The sequence below is a fragment of the Seriola lalandi genome, unplaced genomic scaffold, assembly GCF_002814215.2.
Source record: "Seriola lalandi dorsalis isolate HSWRI2012SDOR001 ecotype SW California unplaced genomic scaffold, Sedor1 jcf7180002054553, whole genome shotgun sequence".
NCBI classification, from domain to species: Eukaryota; Metazoa; Chordata; class Actinopteri; order Carangiformes; family Carangidae; genus Seriola; species Seriola lalandi.
This window is the reverse complement of record NW_019525106.1, coordinates 839856-865375: the sequence shown is the minus strand read 5'-3', so window position 1 is coordinate 865375 and position 25520 is coordinate 839856. Positions and strand designations below refer to the sequence as shown.

Genomic DNA, 25520 nt, shown 5'->3' with positions numbered 1-25520 from the left:
GTGGGAGGGAGGGGTCAAGCTACTTTTCCACATGCATCCCTTTTCATCTCACCTTTTTTTTTCCTACTTTCAATTTACTTTGATACCATGAACCTCTGTATTTGCACCACCATCATACTTTGTTTCTCCTTCTGTCCGTCTCTCTGTGAGTTCTGTGCCAGCTGACCTTGGACACAAATCTGGGAGACTACTTTGGTGTCCTCAAATGTGGACGAATCCTCGCAGAGGCTAAACAGCTACACAATGTTGTTCCAGAGCAAACAAAACACTTTCCAGTCTTTGTTACAATTTTGTAAGAAATGTGTACATTTTTTGTTTCTTTGCATCACATAAATTAGTGTATGTATGTACGAATGTGTATATATGATTGATATATATATATATATGTATGTATATATATATATATGACATCTATTTTGGAAGAAATTTTGCCCTGCCTTGTACCTCGTTTTTATGAGGTGAGCATGGATGCAATATGTGGATGTAACAGGACATTTCTGGATCTGCTGGACAGGGTGTCACATGGCACTGTGGGCACTTACAAAATAATACAAAATTAAAAATGTCATTTAAGGAAAGGCCTGATTCTCAGCCAAAAAACAAAAACTAAACATGGAGATCATCCACCGAGGTTCGAGTCCAAAGCAAAAGAAGGGATGTATTTCAATTCAAGCTGTTTGAACAGCAGTGAACAGCAGCATTTCGTAGGAAACGGAAAACTGACAATTTGAGGAGAAAAAAAAAAATCCAGACCAATATTGTATTTTCTGAAGTGAAAAGCTTCTTTTCTTTGTATTAAAGCAGAAAAGGCTTTCCTGAACCACTGTGTGTGTATGTTGTTTATTGCCCTTTTTAAAATCGGGGGTCCCTCATGAGGTTCAACCTTCTTCCTGGAGTCAGTTTTATTTTTGATGTTCAAATTTGCAGACAAAACCTGTACATTGTTGCTATGGAAGACATTCATGTGTAAGATTAATTATATATATATATGTATATATACTACACAGGTTTAATGTTTACACTGGGAAACATGCATAGTAAACACTGCATGGAATTTGTGCTTTTAAGACCCTTTGCAGTATCTTAACTATTCAGTACAAACTCATGATTGAGACACATTAAATTCTATTGAAAGTGCAAATTTTATTAGTCTTGAAAGACTTTACAGACCTTTCTCTTCAAGCAAGTTAATTCATGGAATGTAATTTTGACCCGATTGTGGCCTTTTTGTCACATGTTGATAGATACAAAATTGCAAAATAAAGATGTAATGATACACCTCCAGTGCTGAGGAGAAATAGTGAAACTTTCGTACTATGCAAACACTCAGATCAAGAATCTGGTGTGTGTAGATGTATTCTAAATTAATTAGGTGATCAAAACATTCTCCACAGTTTAGAAAGGCACATACACACCTTATTTCACACAATGTATAAAATGGGCAAAACAAAAATTAGCAGTAGACAAATATGGCACACAAACGTGAAGATTATACAGTGAAACATTCTCAAGAGTTCTCAATAGTGTGCTATAGCCTACAGAGCTGCCATTAAAGGCCGTGAACAGTCATAATGTTATCACAACCATTACACTGGACATTAACAAAGCGATGCAGCAATAAAACAGCACTGAAATAAAAACCCATGCAAATTAGTCAATGATTGAAGTCATCTCTGATCAGCAGAGGACACACACACAGCTGAGGCTTCTACTGTAGAAAAATAATCCAGTCATTCTAGACCGAGTGTTAAAGTATCAAAAAGCTGTGTGGTAGAGGAAGGGATCCACTTCTACCCTATGCCTCATCTTTCACACTACACTCGCTTGTGTAAATGCTACAAATTCAAACTGAATTTATTAGAAGCTGACATACTTGAAAGCTGTGGGATGTTACATTTATGTTTCTGTAAAATGGAAACAAAAGAAAAAGACACTTCCTGCCGTAGCACTTCGAGAAAACATTCAATCTCTAATGAAGATAACCCTTTCATCATGGGACACAAAGAATCTTCAAATGGTGTCCATCAACTGTGTTGTTTTATCCAGTTTCACGCACGCATGCACGCACGCACGCACACACACGCACGCACACACACACACTTCAAAGTAGTCTACAGTTTGAGATCTTCTCTTCACCTCCTTCTGGCCAGTTACATGCTCTGCTCATGTGACAGTACTCTCAAGAGTTATAATCCAACACGAGATCACTGTCTGCTGGTTCACTTTGAGGCAGTGTCAGTGGGGGTGGAGCCGTCTGAAGTACCTCCTGCTTTTGCAGTGTCTTCTGGTGGAGAGAATCGCAAAGTCACTTGTGAGATCTAAAGTCACAGACCTCTTCATTCATTAATCATGATACCATCTTTTTAATTCATTCATCTACCATGAAAAATCATCTACAAAATCCTGTATAACAGGGTGGGTGTGCTAGTGGTTGTGCATAATTGAAGACTCAATTAATCATCACACCACCATCTAACCTTTATCCTTCTTCTCCTGAGTCTCCTCAGCTGCAGTCTTGTCTGCTCTGAAGAAGATCCTTGCGCTGCTTAAAGAGAAGTGGAGCAGCTCAAACTCCTGCAGTGAGAGATAGACAGAGAGGTCAGTGTGAAACATCATCTACATCTTCCACGCATTTTCTTTGTTGCTATGTATGTCCACATTTGAAAGGGGGAATGAAAGGGAGCCGACAGATTTATTGACACAGCCTGCTTTTTTTTTTTTTAACTGACATGACAATCAATGGAGAGACGCATTGAAAGGCCGGAAAACTGACACTGTACCTGAAGGTAGATATCCAGCCTTTTTTGGGTGAGGTTCATAGTTTGCAGCAACTTTTCATCCTGACTGGCAGATTGGACGTTCTGCTCCTTCACCACAGCATTCATCTCTTTCTTGTACTTATCTCTGACGGCCTGGAACCAGTGCAAGGAGTCGAACTCCAGATACTGGTCGAGCAGCTTCAGGATGTATGCCACGCCTGAGCGAGCCAGAGACAAAGCAGTGGTAGAGGGGAAATAGAGAGAGGACAGTAAGTCAAGAGCTGACACAGAAGCAGTAAAGCATGAGGGCTTAAGGATGCTTTTTCAGCTAAAATGGTATTTATCCCCTTTTGCCCACTTACCCATCGCAAAGCCATCATCTGTGAAAGCAGCTCCACTTTTGTTTTTCTTGTTGAGTTTCTCTTTGCAGCTGATGGAGTGCTCCACGAAATTAACAGTCTACAATAGAGATTTGTTGTGTATCAATTACTAGAAGTGCTACAAATCTAATGTAGTTTAACATAGCAGAAACACAAATGAAAATTCTCGGCACTGACCAGTGGAGGTACAATCATGTAGAAGTTCCTCAGGTGCATATTCTTGGCGCTGCGAAACTCAGCTGCAAACACCGCCACCAGCATCTTGAAGTACTCTGTCCCTTCGGCAGAGTTGCTGGTCAGATCTCCCAACACTGAGTCTAGGACACTGGGAAAGACACAAAATGTTTAAGAAGAACTGTGAAAACAGCAGGTGATGTTTCCCTCACATTTATAGCTGCAGTGCCACCTAAAGGAAATGCATGTGAAAAATAACATCATTGAACACATCAATCAAACACTGAATCTCACAGTTTAACATCCACTAAAGATATCACAATAACCACAATCATCTACAGGCAACACTGAAATAAAGGCATGTAACTTTCTAGAGAGAAAAGCAGAAGATTTTCAAATCTGGCCTACCTAGCAGCTCTCTGAGTCTCCTCTGACAGCCCCTCCTCCTTCACCAGCTCCTCAAAGTTGACTATATCCTCCAGGTCAGGAACAAACCTGGAAACGATACAGACATGACAACATTATAGTGAGATCTGTCAGAAATAAACCTCCAATTTTCAGGGAGGAAATTTCATCAGTGAATCCACTTCTTTGAGCATTTCCAAAGGTTACTCAAGAGCCCTTCATATCACGATGAAAGACAGCACAAAGGTATATTACACAGCATGACAAAAACCATCTTCCTTTTTTCTAACCTGATGGCACTGCTGCAACAGTGGAGGCCTCCAGAACGGATCATACGCACATAGCCCATGGCATTGCCTGAAAGAAAACGGTAAAATTAGCGTTGGTTTATGCCTGCGCCTGTGGTGGAATTCACACAGTAAGAAGAGTTCAACTGTATTTCATGTGTATTTCTCACCAATCTGACTGATGAGCTGTCTGAACTGGTCCAGGTAGCTCTGTCCGTCAGGGGTGATGCCAAGCTTCCTGATGCCACGGTTAAACTTCTCTGCTCTCTCAAATGGATACTATGACAAAAACACAAACAGTTACAGCTGAACAATAGCTGGGAGTTACAAGTTATTTCACCTGGTGGAAGGAAGGAAGAACATCTAGCTAACTGATTCCAAAAACAACATGACAACTTAACAATATTCACCATCTGTCTCTCCTGCTTTGTTAGCGACTCTTATCTTACCTTCTGATCAGACTGGTCCTTTGTTTCTCTGAAGAAGCGGATGTCCTTGATCAGTCTGGACTTGATGTGTTCATCGTACATAAACTGGCTGAAGATGTAAAACTTCTTACGCAGGAACTGGTAGGTGAAATTCACCTGATGAAATCAAAGAGGAGATGTGAAAAAAAAAGAAAACTCCAGTAGACATGTCCAAATGGAAACGTATTAAAACACTTGACTGCCTCTCCCGTAACTCACCGTGGTGTTCATAATGCCCGTGCCGTGGGTCCGAATGGAGTTGGCAATGTGACGGATGTTGATGGTGTTCAAGTGCTTGTTGTTACTTGCCTTCTCTATGAAGATCTATTGGACAGCAATGATTTCAGTAAAAACTGTTTGGTTCAAAATAAAGAAGGGGAACATGGAGGCTTTAAGTCTTACCTGGTTGTTGAGGTTATAAAGGTAGCGTGAGACAAAAACATGAATGTTCCTCATGATCTCCAGAACATCCAAACCCTGATGAGACCACACAGAGGACACAGTTAATCAACCATTTATCAGCTATTCTTTTAATTAAAATAAATAAATAAAAAAGTCTGTTAATAATGTATAAGGTGCAACCACACAGACCTGCTCCAGGGTCTGGCTGGGCAGGTGTGCCTCTGTCATGGTAAGACCATAACGCTGTGTGGCGAGGTTTCTCATCTCACTGTAGGTGGCCCAGTCGTGCAGAGCCACAGTAGTCAGGTTGTAGAAAGTTTTATCCAGGTAGTGGGTCACATAGGCTGGGAGGACATTAAGATTTTTTATTGCTGTTTTCCAGCAGGTGTCAGCATTATACAACACACACACTATGTTCTTTTTCAACTTCATGATTCGTTTTACTTAGTTCTACCACTCAAAGATAACAGCTAGAAATATTACTTTCTGGATCCAGAGAAAAACAAAATGTTTGTTAAATATCCCACTAACAACAAAAAAGATAAAAACAAAAACAGGACTGAAAATAATCTGTGCGTGAGAATGCATAAAGAGTTTTTCGGCACCTTTGATATGAATGAAGCGGTTGAAGAACCGGATGGGTTTGAGGGAGAAGAAGTGGGCCAGATCCTTCATGCCAACTTTGAAAGGGTTCCTGTCGTCCAGTTTGAGGTGGGTGTGAACAGAGAGACGCAGGTCCTTCTCAATCTCTTTACACAGCTTGTCCAGCAGGTGCTACATGAGAGAATTACACAAAACCAAAGATAAAACAACGTTCACAAATGTGCAACAGCAATATGGAGGTTGCAATCACAACTCTGGTCAACATTTGGTAGAAATTCCTTCTACATCAAACATCCCAACACCATTCTGTACATTTCCTCTTTCGTCTCCTTACCCTGGTTGCAATATTGTATCTTCTCTCACCTCATTGAACACCTCCATGATCTCCTTGTTGTAGCTCTCCAGTAGCTGGTCACATGACTCCATGTGTTTGGCATGCAACATGGACGGCACGCTGTCCCGCAGCGCGCTAAACATGTACTGCTCCAGCCAATCACAGACGTCATCCAGAACAGCCGATCATCAAAAGCAGAAGAAGAACAGGTAAGAATTAAATCAAAGTGAAAGCAGTTTATATGCATTAGCATGTACAGTGTTTCAGATCTTCAAAATGATGTGTACATCAGAAGCCTGTCAGCCTACATGTATTCGTGCTGCATCCACAGCGTTGTCATATACATCATCTAGGTAGATGGGAAACACAGCTCGGTGCCAGTAAAGGAAACTACAGTCACATTGCAGCTTGACCCTGAGGAACAAAGGAAAACAGTCCTTCAGTATGACTACAGACTCTTAAAGTAGGTCAAAGAAAACATCAAACTGCTTACATGAATGCATGGATTTGTGCCAAACATAGTTCTGACAAGGTCAAACATTAGCATCCATCCCGGGCCAGATGCCAGTAAACATTTATCTTTGACAGATAACTGTTGACAGTCACCTGCCAAAGTGATGAATGTCAGCATTTAAATGATTTGATTATATTAAGTGTTTGGTTTTAGCCTGTTCTCCAAACTACTGTGCAAACTCTTTGACTGTGAGCCAGTAACAAGACGGAAAAACAGTTGCATTATATTTCACAAGCTGCCTGTCACACTGGCGCTACAACAAGCTGTAGCATCTCGACTAGTTTTCTTTCCAGCCTAGAGGGTTAAACGCTTTGCCAGTACGTGGCAGATAGGAGTAAAAAAAGGGATTGTGCCATGCATTGACTAGAATTGTTGCAGTTGAAATTTTGTTGCTAATCAAAAAAAAAAAAAAAAAGTCACACCTCTCACGCAGCTCACTGATCAGATCCAGCTTCTTCAGCACAAGCTGCAGCGGAAGCAGCTCCTCATCTTTGAATGTTTTCTAGAAGAAGCAAGAGATTGATGAAATGAAATAAAGGGAAACAAGTGCCTGTATCCCATCAACCACCAACTTTTCCTAACGTACCAGCTGTGTGCCGACACACAGAGCCAAAGACACAACGAGGCGTCGCTCTTTTGTGCTGGGTCCACTGAGGGCATTTTCTGCCAGTACCAAAGACGACAGGACATCCAGCCTCTGCTCACTGTACTTCTTGTCAGAGATCACCCTTTTCTTTAGGGAGAAAAGCATAAAATAATAGAAAAAATATATAAAAACACATCACTCCTGTGAGTACTAATAATTTGAGCTATTATTTGCGTGTCTGTGTTTACCTTGGCAGTGCCGATGGCGTTGAGGGCCTGTGACTGCAGCTGCTGAGTGATGTGAGACACAGAGTCGGCTACAACCATAGACCTCCTGTGAACTGTGTGCTCCACAGCCTGAGGGGAGACATGATTTCACCTTATTAGTTTTAATCAGACAGACCATGAATGTGCTGGAATGGAAATTGTGTGCATGCACCCACAAATACACACACACCTTGAGCAATTCAACCAGTCGGCAGAGCGCTTTGACAGAGGTCTTGGTCATGGGCCGCTGCATCGACATGTACATGTTCATGGTAGTCTTGATAATGGTGCTGATGCTGTATGCATACAGGATGCCCTGTGAGGGAGAGAAAACACAGAGGGGGTCAGTTGTGAGAGTGTTAGAGTCAGTTTTTCATATGGAGGATAATCAATGCATCTTAAAAGTACTGGGAAAATGTGAAAGCCATGTGATGCACTGGTCTTTGTGGTCTCATGCTCTCCCCTGCTGTCTGGCTGAGCCTTGCTGAGAGGATTATGCTGTCAGTCTTTACCTGTACAAACACATTACATCTGCTGTTAAGGTCGTCTGCCAGCTTGTCACTTTTATGCTCCTTGGATAAGATGGACTCCATCTTCATCATCCAAGAGGTTACAAACACGTAGTAGGACTGAACATCCCTGAAGAGAAAGGACAACTGAAACAATTAGATTCTCAAATAGAAAAATCTGGTTTAAACAGAATATATGCGAGTGAGTTTTTGCCCTGCTGACTTTGTTAGTGTCTGAGCTCTTTGTTGCAGGTACGTGTCTCTCTGCGCTCTGATGGCCTGGAGACTCTTCTTATCCATCAGTTTAGCTGCAGCTGGGACCTTAGCGATGAGGAAAGTGTCGGGAAACCAGATGATGTTAGCAGTCAAAGTGACAGCTGGAACCTGGAGGAAAGGGCAGACAGAAACACGTGAAAAAGACGTTTCCACTGGATCCACAGGATCAGAAAGGGGTGTTACAACTAAAGAAAGACAGCACGCCAAGAGCACAACACTACCTTTTTACAGACATCGAGCAGTGCCTTGTAGAGCTTCTTGTCGACACTCCTGAAGATGTGAAAGTGAAGCGCAAAGAGACCACAGACGCCAGCATACTTATCTCTCTGGTCAATCTCTGAAGGTTCTCCTGAAAAGCACATGAACAAAAAAATATTTTGAAGTTGCAGGAAGAAGTTGCCACCTGTGAAACCAAGTGTTGATGTGAGGAGGAACTAACCGATCTTAGACTCAACATTAGTGAATATGGTGCGAATGTTGAAGGCGAACTCCTCAGCGAAGGCACTGTTTTTGGCAACAGCTACTCCTTCCCCAGGGTCATCGAATCTCTGTTCCACACAGGCCTGTCACACATTTGTAAACATTATGAGGTCAATGGTGTTAAACATGAACAAACTTACTCAATCAAGTGTTCAGCCTTAAAAGGACAAATGCTCAAAGATGTAGAATTTAATCTGTTTGCATATTACCTCAAAACTAAAAACACTGGCTTTTTTAGCAAATACTTAATTGTATCAACCAAATAAATCAATTCTATAACATAATAAAGGGCTGAAAAGGAGAAGATACCTGTAGTATCATGCCATCCAGCAGCTGTCCCTCCAGCTTGAGCAGGAGCTTTTCGAATGGTTTCAGTTTCTCCTCAGGAATGGAAAATTTCCCAGGATTATGGTGCACTGATTTCAATAACCTATGATAGAATGAAGTTAGAAATGACTACAAACAGTATAAGATTACAAAATTAATTCTTTAATTGGTTTAAAGAAATTAATTTAGGTATAAAAAAAGAATTTCCTATCACCTGAATATGGGCGCCATAATAAGAAATAAAATTTTACTTCAGCCTTTATTTTATCTCACTGGTTGCGATAGTTGTGTGTGTGTGAGTGTGTCTGTGTGTTAACCTTTTATACATCTTCCAGTGATCTTTTAGTGTGCCATGATTTTCCATAATCTCATCGAGTGTGAGCAGTACCACTAACAACTCCCCGAGGTGTTCGTACACTATCTGCAGTAGGAACACAAAACAGACATGGTAAGAAATATTTAGAGACTGTGAACACATTCTCAACACACACTCATAAAAGAAATGGTTAAAATTTTAAACCAACCTGGAAATGGACACCTGACGACTCAATGATTTTTGTTGCACCCCTGAGATATGAAAAGAGAAATGCTTTGGTATGTTTTGTTTTCATTGTAATGGAGCAAAACATGCAAATAATACTCAAACCACAACTGCAGTGTGTATGGTCGGCTTTTCTCTGCATATAAAGTGCATGAAGACTCTTTTCACAAAGTGGGTATTTAAACCAATCCAGCAAGAACAGTACATTCACTGTGCAATATGACTGGCTTCTGTTCGTCTTACTTGTTGCTGTTGTAGAGGGCAGCCAGCTGATGGACAATGTTGACCACCACTTCATAACATCTTGACACAAAGCAGGACAGTTCCTATTGAAAGAACAGAGAGAGAAGCCATCAGTGTTTTCTCAACTCCAATAAATTGTGGTATGAAAGAAATTATTCATTGCTCACCTGAAGGAAAGAGATGAATCTACCCATCTGAATCTGGGATTCTCCTTCAACAACACTGGTGTCTGACACTGTAGGACAAAAACACATATACAGTGTATTTTTTATGTATTGTAAGCCATAAGTTCAAATAAGGGCAAATCCAGGATAAACGGAAGCACTGCTCCCTGAATGATTACCTCCTTCCCCATAGTATAATGAGCCATTGTAGAACTTGGTTTCTGCCTGCAAGTGGACAGGACATAAATATCAAAAATTAATAACAATGGATACAGAACATACATATAAAGATATTCTGCTTAAAGAAGAGTAGGTGTAGAGTGCACTACTTTGACCATTCTTACCTCATACTTAAGCTTCTTCACTTCACTACAGAGTGCAGCATAAACTGTGATGACTTTGTTCAGAACCTACACACCATACAAAACAAAACTGATCATTAAAAAGGAAAAACAACTTTGTGGATATGAGACTTTAACAGTCACAGACTCTTTGTCTTTACTTACCTTGTTGTCTGTTTTAATTAACTCCAGTAAGGATGACTGCTCGTATGGGAGAAGCTGAAAGAGTGAAGAAAGTATTAAGGAGGAAATTACACAAGTTTAAACTGTGTAAACCCAGTTGTGTACATATTCAGACGCATGTATAGCCACTGGCATTTTACCTTCAGGGTGATGGGGTCCAGAGTGAAGTCCCACACATCTCCGATGGAGTCATCCAATGCCTCCTCGATACCCCTCAGCTGAGATGTGTACTCCTCCAGAAACTTGCTGTAGTTCTTCAATTGGACCTCTGTGTGTATTTCTGTGGCATGGAGGGTTACATCGAAGACATTCTCAGTGGCTCAAAATCACACTTACTACTTATATTAAAGTATTTTTTGAGTCTGTAAACTATTTTCTTACTTCTACTCCCCTACATTACATGGGTAAATACTGTACTTCTTACTCAACTAGACTAGATTTACATGGTTATTTACTTATTTCTCACATTAAAATTTTCTTCCAAAGTATTTTATAAAACATTATGCACTATTTAATTCATTACCCAATATTATATAGTAAACAACCTCTACCTTTACCAGCTACAGCAGTTATAAAATGCTAATTAAGTATTAATTAATCTTTAATGAACAAAATATACTTGTGATAAACTAACCTGTGTGTGTGTTTACATGTGATCCTGACCTGCATTCAACGTTTTGCTCAAGTACAGAAGTATCATGAGTAAAGTACACTTTAAGTATGAGAGAAGGAAAAGGTATGCACATGATTACTTCTTCCACTGGTGACTGGTACAACAATGTATATCCTGAGTCTTTTCTACCAACCACAGTTGAAGGATGGCTGCTAAGGTCCATGTTTTAATGTGGTTTACGATTAATGTCTGCCCGACTAGCTAGCTAAATATTTGTATTTTATGAGCCAGAGAGAAGATGCAGTATCAACACAGAAAATATTCAAATGCCAATGTTAACCTGGGTATTTACTGTTGTTGCCCTTTTTAATGCGTTCTTGTTCTTGTTAAACAGAAGTAACGTAATGTAATTTAAGCTGTTTTTAGTCACTGTCAAAACTAACTGTTATTACACTGTCATACTGAGGTTGCGGTGATTAACGTCAGCTAACTTATCGTCGTCACTTCATTTCACGAATTTACACTTCACATTTCAACTAGCCTGGGTGTGCTGGGCGTTCATTTACAGTAAATAGTACGCAAGATAATCTCAAAGATGTTTATTTGATGGGCATTTGTTTGCAATGAACCGGAGGAAGGGTTCCCTTCCACTAAATAGACGGTGCCCGGTGGTAAAGCATCTTGCTAGCAGCGTAAGCTAACACTGGAGGCTAATGTAGTTGTTGGTTTTCTCTGCATGTCAGGACTGAACGCAGCACTTACTTTGTGAACCGTCGTCAAAACGGTCAAACTCCCAGTCAGGTGCGATGGTTTCTACCGCCATACTGCCAGGATAGGTGACCCAAAACACTGGTGTTAAAAAGTGAAGCTGCACGGTCCCATGACGGGTCTCATGATTTTATGAATGGTCGCTAGTGTTCATGGGAAATGGAGTTCAGAGGTGTTGACTATCAGAGGATAGATAGATAGATAGATAGATAGATAGATAGATAGATAGATAGATAGATAGATAGATAGATAGATAGATAGATAGATAGATAGATAGATAGATAGATAGATAGATAGATTTTTAATTGCATGCATTAGTAAAAAAAACAACCTATCTACGGACAGATATTGCATGCAAACTACAGAAGCAGTAGTGGTTTATGGAATTGGTCTATAAGAAGGCTACTTGTCCCTATAAAAAATTAATGTTAAGATAAGTAAAAATAAGACAATACATTCCATGTGAAGGAACAACAACCATAACAACTTTGCTATAATACATTCTCAGGCCAGCACTGGACTGCTCTTAACAAAGAACTGTCAAATATGTGTATATCCTGCAGTCTGCAGGGCTATACACAGGCTGTCACTGTATTTGAATATGCATGCACAAGACATGGTATAGGGCGCAAGAGAGTGAGAGTTATGTGGTGTGTGTGTGTGTGTGTGTGTGTGTGTGTGTGTGTGTGTGTGTGTGTGTGTGTGTGTGTGTGTGTTTGTGTGTATGTTTGTGTGTGTGTAGGAGGGGTTAGGGTAATGCCACAGTGAAGACTCAGCACACCATTCAGAGGACGACAGAGGCCACGAGGAAGAGTCAAGGTCAGCACTGGAGTGTGAGAACAGATGCCTCTTCTACTCCTACAGTTTCAAATTAAGGGTAAGGCCCTTTTTTTACTCTTCTATACTACTCCTAACTATGTTGCTCAGAGTATTAAAATAAAAAGAATATTGACATATTTCTTTTGCATGAAGTATCTGTGTTTTCATATAATATATGAAAACACAGATACTGGAGATACTAGGAGATACACAAGAAACTAGGCATTGAAAATTAATTTGATACGAGAATTAAAACTCTATTTGAAGTTCTTATTTTGGCCTTAACTCTTGGATCGTGATCTCAGAGCTGGTTCTTGCCAAACTGTAGAAAGACTTTCATAATACAGTGTCTGTTTGATGTACCCTGCTTTGCTTTATGTACTTCTGATCATCATACTGTGCTGACTTTCGCAAAGTGTGCTTGTAACTTTGCTGAGCATTTTGATTAGATATTGCTTGGATTATCATTAGTATGAATATTTAACATTATACAATAATGCAAAGTTATATTTTCTCAGCTGCCAAACCATGGTTAAGAATATAGTAAAGTTACAATTCATTCAAGCCTTTTCAATGGGATAAAGCTGATTATTGAGCGTATTTTTGATCCACTGACATTTTTACTGTTAAAAAACATGTTGTACAATTCCTCTCTTACAACTTGGTGAGCTCAGCCTTTTCGTACCTGATCATCTCTTAGGAATGTCAAATGAAGTGCATTGTCTCTGTCAGACAACATAGCCTCAGTGTTGCTGATGGGAAAGAGGCATGAAGAATGATAATGCAGGCAATCTCTGCCATCAGATGACTCTGAAACAGCCTCATGCAACAGCAATATGTTCAACATGCCAAAGTTGCAAACTTGATTTTTCATGGAAGTGAAAAAAGTTTAGAAGTCCTTTTATATTACAGATCCTCATTGTAGAAGCTATTGGTAATGTAACACTGCCATGCATCCACCAACTCTTAATTATTATTTATTTATTTCTGCTTCTGTGCAGTTTATTCTGTCTTATTTCAGGACATTGCTGGTATGTAGTGGTGTAGAAGGAGAACCTTTTTTCTGTTGTGTATTTTGTAAGTCACAGATGTTGTTATAACAGTTATATCTCTTGTATTGCTGTATTGTCAACCTTGTTAATGAACTCTTTTCAAAGCAAATCATCATCCTCTTTTTGCCAACTGTGTGTGACCAGTGTAGGAGATTCTCAGGAGCTGGAGCAGCAGGAATAACATCCTGCAAAAACTCAACTTTACACCATGGTTGTCCCACAGTCACAGGATAAGCAACAGCCCACAAGTAGCTCTGGGGGAAGAAGCCCCAACCAACAGTACAGATCAAACAGATCCTTATCCCAACACTCTGGAAGTCCACAACATTTCAGCTCTAATGGGAATATTTCACCTGTCCACACCAGTCTCCATTATGAGCCACAGGAGTACAGTGAGACAGACTTTCTGCTCCCCAATCAACTTTACGGTCGGTCAACGATCAGTGGATCCGCGAGAGCAAAGGATGCAGATCGCCCGGTTGTACCTGCAGAGTCCATCTGTTCCATGGTGCTGCAGATCCTGGTGCCATTTCTGCTGGCTGGGCTTGGGACAGTCTCTGCTGGGATTTTGCTGGATGTGGTTCAGGTGAGGAAACGGCCAAATGCTGAGGAGGACAAAGAGGTTTTTAAGAGTGATGTCCCATGGAAAGTCATCATTTCTAGTCTTTCCAAATGCCTAGTTGCTAAATCAAGCAGACAAGATATTGAAAACATTCTCAATTTTCAAATAAGTAGAGAGGTGAAGAGAGGGGAAGGAGAGAGAGAGAGAAAATAAATAAAAACTCCTTTAAATTGTAAATTTGTGTGTTTATTTTGAATAAAGAGGATTTATTGTGTTTTTGTGGTGTTGACTGTGGCTCATTTATTTTGCACTGTGTGTGTGTGTGTGTGTGTGTGTGTGTGTGTGTGTGTGTGTTCACGGCAGAACTGGGACGTGTTCCAGGAAATCACAGAGATCTTCATCCTGGTCCCTGCTGTATTAGGCATGAAGGGGAACCTGGAAATGACTCTGGCCTCCAGACTCTCAACTGCTGTGAGTGTCACACACACACACACACACACACAGAGAGAGAGGGAGAGAGAGAAAGAGAGAGAGATGTGCACACTAGACAGCAATTTAATGAACTCACAAGCTCACCATGATAACACGTAAAAAGGGACATCTTGTCAGTCAACTATTTACTACAGAGGCATAGGTGACATATATTGAGTAAATTACATACAGTATAAGAGAACAGTTAACACAATAAAACATATAGCTTAAAATATATTCAGTGAAATAAATAAATAAATAAAGAGAGGCAAAAATACATGAACTGATACAGCTTCTTTCTCAGAACAATATTTTTGCCCTCTTGCATCATGGGTGTGAAACTCCTCACAGAGCTGTGAAGACCACAGCAGGACATCAGCTTACAATACAATATTCTGCAGGACGAATCAATGCTAACAACAGTCCAATAATAATAATAATATAATGATCAAATGTCGTGGTAATTATCATCCATTACTGTAACATATATTTAAAAAAAAACAAACATTTGCTTATGATGAACATGGACATTGTATTTTATTTTGAGTCCATCCCATTCTGGTGCTATGAATAATACTAGAGCCTAAAGTATGTGTTATTCCGCTGCTGAAAATAGTTCCCTATTAATGCGCCATTTCCTTCTAAATACTATTGTGCTCAGCTGTTTTAAGGAATTATTTAGCTTTTTTTAAATTTTTTTATTCCATGTTAAATTTTTTAATTTTGTCTGCTAATACGAAAATTAATCACATTTTTATTTGCAAGGCTCTAGTTTTTTCCATTTAGCTTTACATTTACTTGTTATGTTGGATTTTAGTATGTATCAAAATTATTAGTGCCTCTGCAAAGATTTGAAAAATATGTTTTTAAATATGAAATTCCATCTTGTCTGATCTTGTGTTGTAACATTATCAACAATGTGTATCTATTTAACTTCAAACTTTGTAAACAGCTGGAGCTTTCAATCATATCACATGATCTTCATCAACTAAATGAGGTTGTGCAGTTGTTATGGAAATGTTAATGTTCAAACATCCATATTTATTGAGATAATATAGGCTACTTGTGATGTTGTCAGGTGAATGCAGGGAAAATGGACTCTGCCAGAGAAAAGTGGATGCTGATTGTTGGGAACCTGGCGCTCAAGCAGGTACATCATTTTTACATCATTACCTGTTTATCTGCTTAATTTTATTCCAGTCCACTAAAACTTGTGGATGTTTAATATGACCACTCTGATTTTATAGCTTCAAGCCACAGTGCTGGGCCTGTTAGCCTCCCTGATGGCGACTGTCTTGGGCTGGATGGCAGAAGGAAAGATGCCCTTTAATCATGTAGCGCTTTTGTGTTCAACCAGTGTTTGTACAGCCTTTGTGGCTTCATTGCTGCAAGGTAACAACACAACTTTGAACCATCGTCCTTGATCTTTCCTTCAGTGTGAAAAGCTTTGATGGGTGCAAAAATACAGCTATACACACATCACTATTACATCTGTTTAAAACATTTTGAAGTCCTAGTTTTCTTCCTCTCTGTTTTGCCCATGACCTCAAAAATTCACATGTTTAATTAACTATCACACAAACATTATACATTTACAGGTGTTAACCCCCTTGTCTCTGTGTCATCCATTCTCTCATTTCTCTGTTTAGGACTAGTGTCATACATCCTATCATTCTTTCTCATCATTACTTCTTTCTTTAAGCCTCCTCAAACTGAGTCTTTCTTTTTTTTCCAGAGGAAAACTTCCTTGATTGCTAATATGCACTTTTTCAGAAGATGTTCAGTGAGCTGTTCTTCATGACACAAATTATTCTAGAAATGGGAATATGAACAAGAGGCACATTTAAAACATTTAAATCTATTTTACATGGAGTTTTTCATGTTTGGTTTCAGAATGTGTGAATAAATTTCAGCATAGAGAGATTATCAAAACCTCAGTGCCACAGAGACAGAGGTAAAGCTGGGAATTATGGGCTCCATGCACAGGTGGGACTTCTGGGCCCCTCTTTACCTTCCCTTTGGTCTCCAAATCACATCTCTTCTGTTTGTCACGCTTCATGTTTCTTTCTTTATATAACACCATAGACAAACATTTGTATACACATATAATAAACACATATATTCTGACAAAATGAACACCCTCAGGACTTCTTCAGTGTCACCTCATACATTAAGAGCTTTACCTTTTCTTTAAACCCCTCAAGGTATCATCATAGTGGCAGTGATCACTGGCTCTAAGCGAATGGGAATCAACCCTGACAACGTGGCGACGCCCATGGCGGCAAGCTTTGGAGATCTCATCACTCTTGCCTTGCTGGCCTGCTGCGGTCAGTGGTTCTACTCTTTCACAGGTAAAGGAGGATGAAGACAAGAAGATTGATTCTGCAACACTTGGTCTCTCTATGAGCCAGAGGTCATGCAGTTTTCAGTTCTGGCCAACAGATGGCACTTTTAACCCTTGTTCCACATCCACAAAGATCTGTTTTTCAGTTTCAGAGTGAGCGCTTGTAGAAAGTATACATAATGACTTTTTCTCTTCACAGATCTGTATCCCTATGTGCTTTACCTGGTGGATATGTTACTTTTGTGCCTGATCCCTCTCTGGGTGGTCATCGCCTCCAAACACCCAGCCAGTCATATTCTGCTCCGCACAGGCTGGGAGCCAATCATTACAGCAATGGTCATCAGCAGGTACTCACCTCAATGTTGTAACTTACTCTTTCTATGCATGTAGGTGTGGTGTGAATATTGAAGTATATAGATAAAGTAAATTATTAGATTTTTACATTTTTCCTTGGCATGAAACAGTCCAGGCCTTAAGGTTGAAAATAAAAACACTCATCATAACCATCCGATCTGTTGTTAAAGAACAATAGTACTCCTTCGTCATCCACATAATGAGCTACACTACACACACACACACATATATATATATATATATATATATATATATATATATTCCATCATTATGCCATCATTAAATGACATATAGACCAAAATAAAGAAGCAATTGTTTTCAGAAAGAAACTAGCAAGACGATGTGACAAGGATTTAAAATGTTAAGCAAATAGTAGTCAATCTAGCAAAAGTCCAAATAATGCAAAAGGATATTAATACAGTTTTGTATTAATTTTATTAAAAGGTTTTACATAAAACAGAAAGTAAAAAATGAAAAAGCTTTCTCTTTTGACCTCTCTGTTTATTCACTCCCTCATCGGGAATCACTCTTCTTTCCAAACATAATCCGTAATCAAATGTTCTATTTTCATAATTCATAATCCACACTCAGATTCTTATTAATGAGCTAGTTAATGTGTTAATGTGCCAGTAATATGCAGGAAATGTAAAGCTTTTATTTTGGTTTTCCTTCTTTTAGTATTGGAGGGCTTATTCTGGACAAGTCTGTGTCAGATCCAAACTTGGCAGGAATCATAGTTTATGCTCCAGTGATAAATGGTGAGTAGTTAAAGTTTTTAAAGTTCTGAAAGTGCTTTTATGATTTGTGTTTTTGTAAAAATACAGACTTAAAAACGCTTAAATGGTTAAATCCTTTAAGATGCTTTGCCGTGCATGTGGGGATACACAAATCACTTTTCAATTCCCAGTGGCCTTGTGCAAATTCTCAAGACAGACACACCATGTCCGCATATTTGAGCTCTTAGAGGAGGGAAAGTAAAGGAGGAAAATGTGCCAGTTAACTGTTAACTGTTAACTTGTGTTTTGTAATAGCTCATAAGGGTTTTTGTAGCCTTTGATTTCAGACTGTTGTTGTTTCTTCTCTTGCAATGATGTGATGATGATGAAGGAATCTCTGCTGACACCGGCTCAGTTGTATATAAAAAGGTTTATTACAAAAAGGCACAGCATCGTTGAACAAGCATCAAAAACAGCCTGTGAGAGGACCCAAGGCCAAAAAGGATCTCCCCCCCGTTTGTCCCAAACCCATACAATTTATAGGCTGAATATTCTTTTGATACCTCTTGGCCAAATCCTAACCAACATTTATGTCCATACATGGTTATTCTCTGAGTACAGATAGATGATAACATAAAACTTGCCACGTTGTACAAAAGTCCATGTTGAGCAATGCAAGGATGTGGAAGCCAGGAGAGGTACTCCCCCTCTTCAGGCCCCCGGCCTTTACTCCTAGAGTATCCTCCATAACATTTCCATCCTGTACTCATATTTCAGCCAAGATACCACACTGTCCAGTTTTGAAGACTGTGGTGTGTCCATGTCTGAGATAGGCATATTGTAAAATTAGTAAGTTATTTGTGGATATAGCTGCTATATTGAGTTTATAGGTTTAACATTTAGTATATTTATAATGCAGAGTACATTTTAATAATGCTGAGTTACATTTTAATGACAGTTTACTATAACAGTAAACCGATAATTAACCATTGACATTTCTTAACTGGAGGGACGGGACCAAATAAAAGATTCTGCCTTTTCAATGGATCAGGACAGTCTACTTAGTTTTATTCAATAGCTTTATTCGGGAGCACAAAATCTTCTAAATGAAAACATTTCAAAAATAAAAAGGATTACATGAGATTACACTTGATTCAAAAGTAAGAAAAAGGATTACATAAGATTAAACCTGATTTAAAGAATGATAAAAAGTATTACATGAGCTTTAACTTGATGACATGAGATTAAATATCATTAAAAGATTAAAAAAGAATAACATGAGATTAAATTTATTTAAAAAGTAAAAAAAAAAGGTTTACATGAGATCAAATATGATTAAAATGACATATAAAGGGTAAAAATGTAAAAGTCAAATGTAACTACTCATAAGAATATCAAAATCAAAGGAGAAAAACAAGAATCAAAAGTCACAACAAGAATATCAAATCAGATGCAAGATGAAAAATCCCCACAAGTTGGCGACAGTAGTGTCTTCAGTAAAGTAGCTATGTCTCTTCTTTTCTTATCCTGGTCAGGATGCACCCATGACCTGTGCTCTCCCCTAACACCGCTCAAGAACACATTATCAGCTACTAGTATACTACACCCAAATCTCTGAACAAAACAGTCGGCGGTGGGTTGTGTTGTGGCTAATGTAAAGTAGGCGGAAGGTTTTCACAAGGAAAAAGATTACAATAACGGTTCTGCTTTTTTGTTCTAAGCTGTCTCGCTTGAGTCTGACACTGTGCAAAGCTAAACTCATGGAGTGCTCTGGCATTGTGCTCCCACAATTGTAATGCTCTCCTTTCTTAATTAACCTACTTAGGACTCTGTTTACTTCTGCAATTTAGAAGCTGTAAGGTATTAATAGTTTTGCATGTATATAACTTTGACGTTGGTGTATGAGGGATGTCTGCCTTGGGTGAACTGCTGACCTTTGGGGTGAGCAGGACACCCCTTACACATCTGGACTTTATTGTTATATTGTTGACTGTTGTTGTATCTACATCTTTTAGAGACTTTAATCATGGACCCCCCGATGGACTCGAAGTAATAAAAGTGACAGATATGAGGAGACACAGATGTGAAAGTCTCGACGTCATCATCTGATAGTCACATTCCTCGAGAGCAAACGACTATATAAGCATTCAAAGTTGTGTTACTCAGTGAGAGACGTGGTGTACCCTGCACCAGATCTGTCCTCTGTGCATGAATAAACCAGCCAAATTGAAGCGGGGGCATTATGTTTTCGGGTGTCCATCCATTCATACACCCCATTCTTATGAATGTGATATTTTTTTCAACAGTTAGATATTTCATTTCATTTTCTTCCTCAGATCTGTGTTTGTGAAGAGAGTTCTGCTGGTTACTACCCAGGATTGGAATGTGGGTCGTAGTTTATGACTCTTATCTAGAGAGGGGCAGAGGAAGGGAGGGTGGGTGTGTGTGTTCATGCATGGCACAGAGAGGCCAGGAGTCACACCTTAGTGATACTCAGTCCTTTTAGTGTTAGTTTCCAATATAAGAAACAATCAAATATCAATACACAGAGTCTTATTGTTACAAACTGGAGATTTTGCCTGTGCTCTCAGTTTGCCTGGTGTCCATTTGTTGATCCTCTGGAGGTGACCCTTTGACCCCATGGTCTGGTTGTGAGAGGGGTTTCTGTTTCCTATCAATTTCATAGTTTGATGGTGGGAAGAGTAACAAAGTGTCAATTTTGGGTCCATAACTCTGTATGTCCTTACAATGAACTCCTTTAATGCCTTATGCCAGCCAGATATTTCCGCTACAATTCACTTGGACACAAAAACGATCTGATTAGATTTTGGTGATCAAAGGTCAAAGGTCACAGTGACCTTACGTGTTTGTGAATGAGATATATCAGGAACCCCCAGAGGGAATTTCCTTTGGTCTGTTACAAACTTCCACTTGTACTCAAGGATGAACTGATTATAATTTGGTGGTCAAAGGGCAATGAGGCCACTGTAACTTCACAAGACACATTTTTGTCCATAATTCAAGAATTCATATGCAAATCATGACATAATTTAACAGAAATGTCTCATAGGATAAAAAAGATAAAGTGATTCCCTGTAACTTGACTGGTTGGTGGAGGCATGCAACCTTGAGGTGGTCATTCAATTTTTTTATCACATTCTTTGTTGTTACTACATGCCAAACAGTAGGTTTGTTGCATATGGCCTTTCTGTTAATCCTGCCCCCACCTTTTCTTTTCTTCTCAGGTATTGGGGGAAACCTCGTCTCCATACAGTCTAGTCGTATTTCTACCAATCTGCATTTGAATTTCTCACCTGGAGAGGTTCCTGAGGACCGTAAGAGCTGCTTGCCGCACTTTCTTTGGTTCAGGTGAAGATCACATGGTCAAATTGTATAAATAAAGGTGTTTAGAGTTTTCCCATATGCACATACACACACATAATCTGAGCTTCGTCAGCTTTGTCATGGCAGGAGCAAACCATCGATCCGCCCAGATTCTGCTTCTTTTGGTCATCCCCGGTCAATTGATCTTCTTACTCACCATCCACCTGATGAAAGGAGGCCGCACTTTGCCCAGTCCTCTCTTAACCGTCGCCTTCTTGTCTGCTTCCCTGATTCAGGTGAGTCCGACGTGTAGTTATATTTCCCTCTGCAGACAACATCAACTGTTCTACAATAAATCTCATGTGTCTGTCTCCTAGGTCTTCACCCTGCTGTGTATAGCTGACTGTATGGTCCACTGTCTATGGCGGAGGCATAAAGACCCCGACAGTTACTCAATACCCTACCTCACAGCCCTCGGAGACCTTCTAGGGACTGCTCTCCTCTCTCTTGCCTTTCTCATGCTGTGGTGCGTTGGTGATTCAGGCAGTGTGTAGGCTCAAAACAAGAGAAGGCTTGCGGAAGAACAAATACATGAAAACATCACTTAGGGCGGTAAAATAATAAATAAAAGGACAACAAAAAATCATCAAAGGCAATGATTGATTTATTCCTTCTCAGAGATATACAGTATATTGTTCACCTTTTGACAAAAATTTTGATGGATGACCTCTCAAGCCCCGCCCCCTTGAATTGGTTATTGTCATCAAGGTCATCCTGATGAGTGGGGGCTGTGGGAAAATTTAATGTAGTAGTCTTTCCCAGGGGGGATATGTTAAAGATGTGCACTGAGGTGTGAGGGGGGCGTGTATAATACCTTTGTGAAACAGCGGTTTTAAATGAATAGGACATCATGCATCCACATTCACAAGCAACAAGTCTTGAATACTACGTGTGAGAATCGTATGTTCTTAAAGCATAAAGCCCTTTGTGAAACAACAAGTCTTGAATACTGGCTGTCGGTCCTCCCCCCTCCCTCTGTGTCACGCACTGTTTTTTCAGCCTCCGATTTCAATTTCGGACATTTATGACTCTTAGAGATTTAGACTCTTAAAACCAACAGTCGTCAGTTTGTCTTGGCGTATGTCAGCGAACCTTTGGTCGGTGTGGGGCTACTTTTCAGCTCCTGATGTTGCTGCTTGATTATTTCCTGGTATTCAAGTTATTGCCTTACATGGAAATATGATTAGATCAGGTCCACCTCAGGTTCATCCTGTTTTTATAATGTCCCTAAAAGATAATAGTGTTTTGCATGTCTTGGCGTTTGCATGCCTGACCATTTCATGCCTTAGGCTTGACGTTTGTACTTTCATATTATGACATGATATTTAAGATTGGAACATTCTGGGCTTTAGGTGGGTTTTTTATTCCCTTTTACTGGTAACAGATAAATGTCTGTGCTTATCTCTGGTCCTCTACAAATTAAGTCACAAACACACTTCTCCATTGAAGCACCCATAGTGCTCTTTCATCACCATTATCTCTACTACACAACTCATTTACTCAAGCTTATACCATACATCCAAGTCTCTTTATTACAATACATGTTTCTTTAATGCAATTAATATTTTTTAATGCTAAGTGATGTATTCAAGTCACTGAAAATTTATTCCACATGGGAAAATAATTCCTTAACAAGAGTTTTGGCCATTAAGCTTTATCAATTGCATGAATGAGCATATTTAAGTGAAGGATCAGATTGAGCATGCAAGGCATAAAATACCTACTGTCTTTTCATATGGTTGGGATAACCTATACTGAGTGAGATCTAACCTCCTGCAACACATGGACAGTGTAATTAGTTTTCCCTGAAACTAGAAATCAGCCTCACTATATCTGTTTCCTCTCCTAACATTCCTCTCTGCCATCATTAAAACTGATGCAGGCTGGCTCCGCTGTTGTGGTCCAGCCAAAAATAAACAATATACCAGGGTTTATCCATCGCCCCAATCCTCATAAACTGACCTATTTTGTGGGGAGAAAGGCCAGTGTGCAGTTTTGTGTCCGAAATCTCGGTTAAAAAGAGCAATCTTTAAAAAATAAAAATAAAATAAACATTGATTCAAAGAAGAAGGTTAGGCTACTTACTGGGAGATGCTATTGCGTTTTGAGGAGGTTGATGAATCTACGCACAAACTTTATTTTTTTTAGTTTTTGAGATGATTTAGAAAGGCCTAAACAGAGACCGACCATAAAGACCTTATGTAAAACAGCTGCTGTTTCATGCGGAAAACGTCTGGCCACGGTGATCTTTATTCATTAACCCCAAATTTGATTGACAGGGGCATTCCTTAGCTCTGTGTCTGTGGAGAGTGTTTTGCTGGTTACTACTCAGGATTGGAATGTCGGTTGTAGTTTATGACTCTTATCTAGAGATGACAGAGGAAGAAAGGTTGGTGTTGTGTGTGAGTGTGTGTGTGTGTGCGTGAGAGAGAGAGAAAGAGAGAGAGAGACTGATAGAGAAGAGAGACTGTTGGCATGGTGAGCAGTGTTTTTTTTCTGCTGTTGTTGACTTTGAGTTTGAAGTTTTTGACTTCACACTTCTTAGAAAGGCTCATATTGAGACTGTAAGGATTTATACTAATTAATTAATTAATTAATTAATTAATATATTCCCATACCATCTATGACCTGGCACCATGGATGTATGCCTGGCAGGGCACAAACTGGTTCCTATGTAGGTTGGAGTTACAGCAAGTCCTGCTCTCTGATTGGACAAGAGTGGAGGGACTTAGCTGCCAACGTGGTACCTTCTGATTGGAAGAGAGGACATGTTAAAAAAGGGTTTGACGAAAGGTATCATGTAACTGTTCTTATAGGTTTCTGACCCACCATAGTACTAAAGCTTATTTGAATATGAATTCAAATTTGAGAGAGATAGACAGAGTTGTGTTGAGTTGAGTGTGTGTGTGTGTGTGTGTGTGTGTGTGTGTGTGGAACTTGCTCTGGTGTGAACCAGATGATGAGCCAGAACCAGTGCTTGAGCTAGTGTGTAGCAATAATGGTCATAAATTACCCAGCTCAGTTAGTCTTGGCTGAGTTACTATCAGGAGGGATGGAGATCGGGCGTTGGAACATGTTAGACTTACTGCTGGACTTACCAGAGGAAGGGATTTTGTTGATGTCTGGCCTAGGGGTGAAAAACATGCTTCCCTTCTGTTAAAGGACAGTTAAAGAACACAGATCATAAGAGACTAAGAACAAAGTCTATCCTTAATCTTTGGGGGTGATTGTCCGATGTCAGGCCTCCTCCCAGTCACAGGGTCAGACTGTCAAGTTTGAGGAGAGGGGGTTTATGATTCTCTTTTTTAAGGTATCCTACAGGCAAGACATGGCATTTGAGGAAGCCCAGTACAAGTAATAAATCCATTTAGTTTGAAACCTTATCAGATACTATAACTAACAATGCAAAACAGTTTGTAATAATCAGGATTTTACAACTGTGGGAAGTCATCATGCCAGCAACTATTTTATCTTTGGTCACAACGATACAAAGAAACAATAGAAATACAGTGACAGTGTTCATGTTACATTGTCATCCATGTGAAATGCACACTTGCACTTATTTGATTGGCCAATGTGACACTGTTGTGTCCCAGCAGCTATGTGAGTTAAGGATAGGAGTGTTTTTAGGAGGAGACTCTAGGTGAAAGATCAGGTGTCAGAAGTGGGTGAGCACCCCTTCTGTTCCTGTCTCCCAGACTAAAGCTGACATCTGTTTTAAATAAAAGGATTGATGGTATCTTTTATCTTCATATAGAATGACCATGTTCGGGCATAAATGTTAGGTTATTAGGAATTAGCTATGTCATGAATATATATCTAGAGGTTACCAAGCCCATAAATTGTATGGTTTTGGGGAAAAACAAGAGGAGATTCTTTTTGGCTTTGGATCCTCTCACAGGCAGTTTTGATGCTTGTCAAAAGATGCTGTGCTTTCTTGTAATAAACCCTTTTATATACAACTGAGCCAGTGTCTGCGGAGATTCCTTCATCATCTTCAAATCATTGCTACGGAAGAAACTACAACACCTTGGACAAAGTGCATTGCGTTGTAGGAAGAGCTGAACCTGGCTCAGCTTTTTTTGCTGTTGGATGATCCGGCAACCTAGCATAGTCCTCTTTTTTGCTGTATAACCGATACCACCTGTGAGTGGAAGTGTGCATGCAGTTATAAGATCAGTCTGCATGGGGACATA

General features: G+C 39.6%; 2 protein-coding genes across 3 annotated transcripts; one reads left to right on the top strand and one right to left on the bottom strand.

Moving 5' to 3' along the window:
* Positions 1–1123: 1123 nt before the first annotated feature.
* washc4 (WASH complex subunit 4) lies at positions 1124–11765 on the bottom strand. Of its 2 annotated transcripts, none has more exons than XM_023415502.2 (33): positions 11617–11765; positions 10382–10521; positions 10224–10277; positions 10062–10127; positions 9897–9942; positions 9721–9788; positions 9554–9636; positions 9294–9336; positions 9087–9190; positions 8752–8872; positions 8402–8525; positions 8184–8311; positions 7910–8070; positions 7690–7816; positions 7368–7493; positions 7160–7267; positions 6912–7058; positions 6748–6827; positions 6120–6225; positions 5841–5957; positions 5480–5648; positions 5064–5218; positions 4875–4949; positions 4692–4796; positions 4455–4589; positions 4176–4284; positions 4009–4075; positions 3722–3808; positions 3317–3464; positions 3122–3218; positions 2781–2977; positions 2478–2574; positions 1124–2284 (listed from the first exon to the last, which is right to left on the bottom strand). In XM_023415502.2, the coding sequence occupies exons 1-33, from the start codon at positions 11675–11677 to the stop codon at positions 2220–2222; spliced, it is 3516 nt and encodes a 1171-aa protein (XP_023271270.1). In that variant the 5' UTR covers positions 11678–11765; the 3' UTR covers positions 1124–2219. The 2 variants fall into 2 exon arrangements, with proteins under 2 accessions (XP_023271270.1, XP_023271271.1); XM_023415503.2 differs by having other exon boundaries at positions 1124–2281; positions 11617–11752.
* A 603-nt stretch (positions 11766–12368) lies between these two features.
* On the top strand, positions 12369–22666 carry slc41a2a (solute carrier family 41 member 2a). The gene is given in 12 exon segments (XM_087176411.1): positions 12369–12499; positions 13638–14079; positions 14419–14526; positions 15605–15676; positions 15774–15918; positions 16731–16877; positions 17070–17217; positions 17903–17982; positions 21186–21285; positions 21287–21309; positions 21412–21560; positions 21642–22666. Coding segments are annotated over 11 exon segments (1527 nt in total). The 5' UTR covers positions 12369–12499; positions 13638–13701; the 3' UTR covers positions 21819–22666.
* The last annotated feature ends 2854 nt before the right edge of the window (positions 22667–25520 follow it).

Bases quoted from the DNA above. Each gene is read 5' to 3' on its own strand.
- washc4 (XM_023415502.2), bottom strand. From the start codon at position 11,677: ATGGCGGTAGAAACCATCGCACCTGACTGGGAGTTTGACCGTTTTGAC. The intron at 9,943-10,061 runs GTAAGAATGGTC...GTCCACTTGCAG, and splicing joins TGAAGAAGCTTAAGTATGAG to GCAGAAACCAAGTTCTACAA. The intron at 9,191-9,293 runs GTTGGTTTAAAA...TTCCTACTGCAG, and splicing joins CGTCAGGTGTCCATTTCCAG to ATAGTGTACGAACACCTCGG.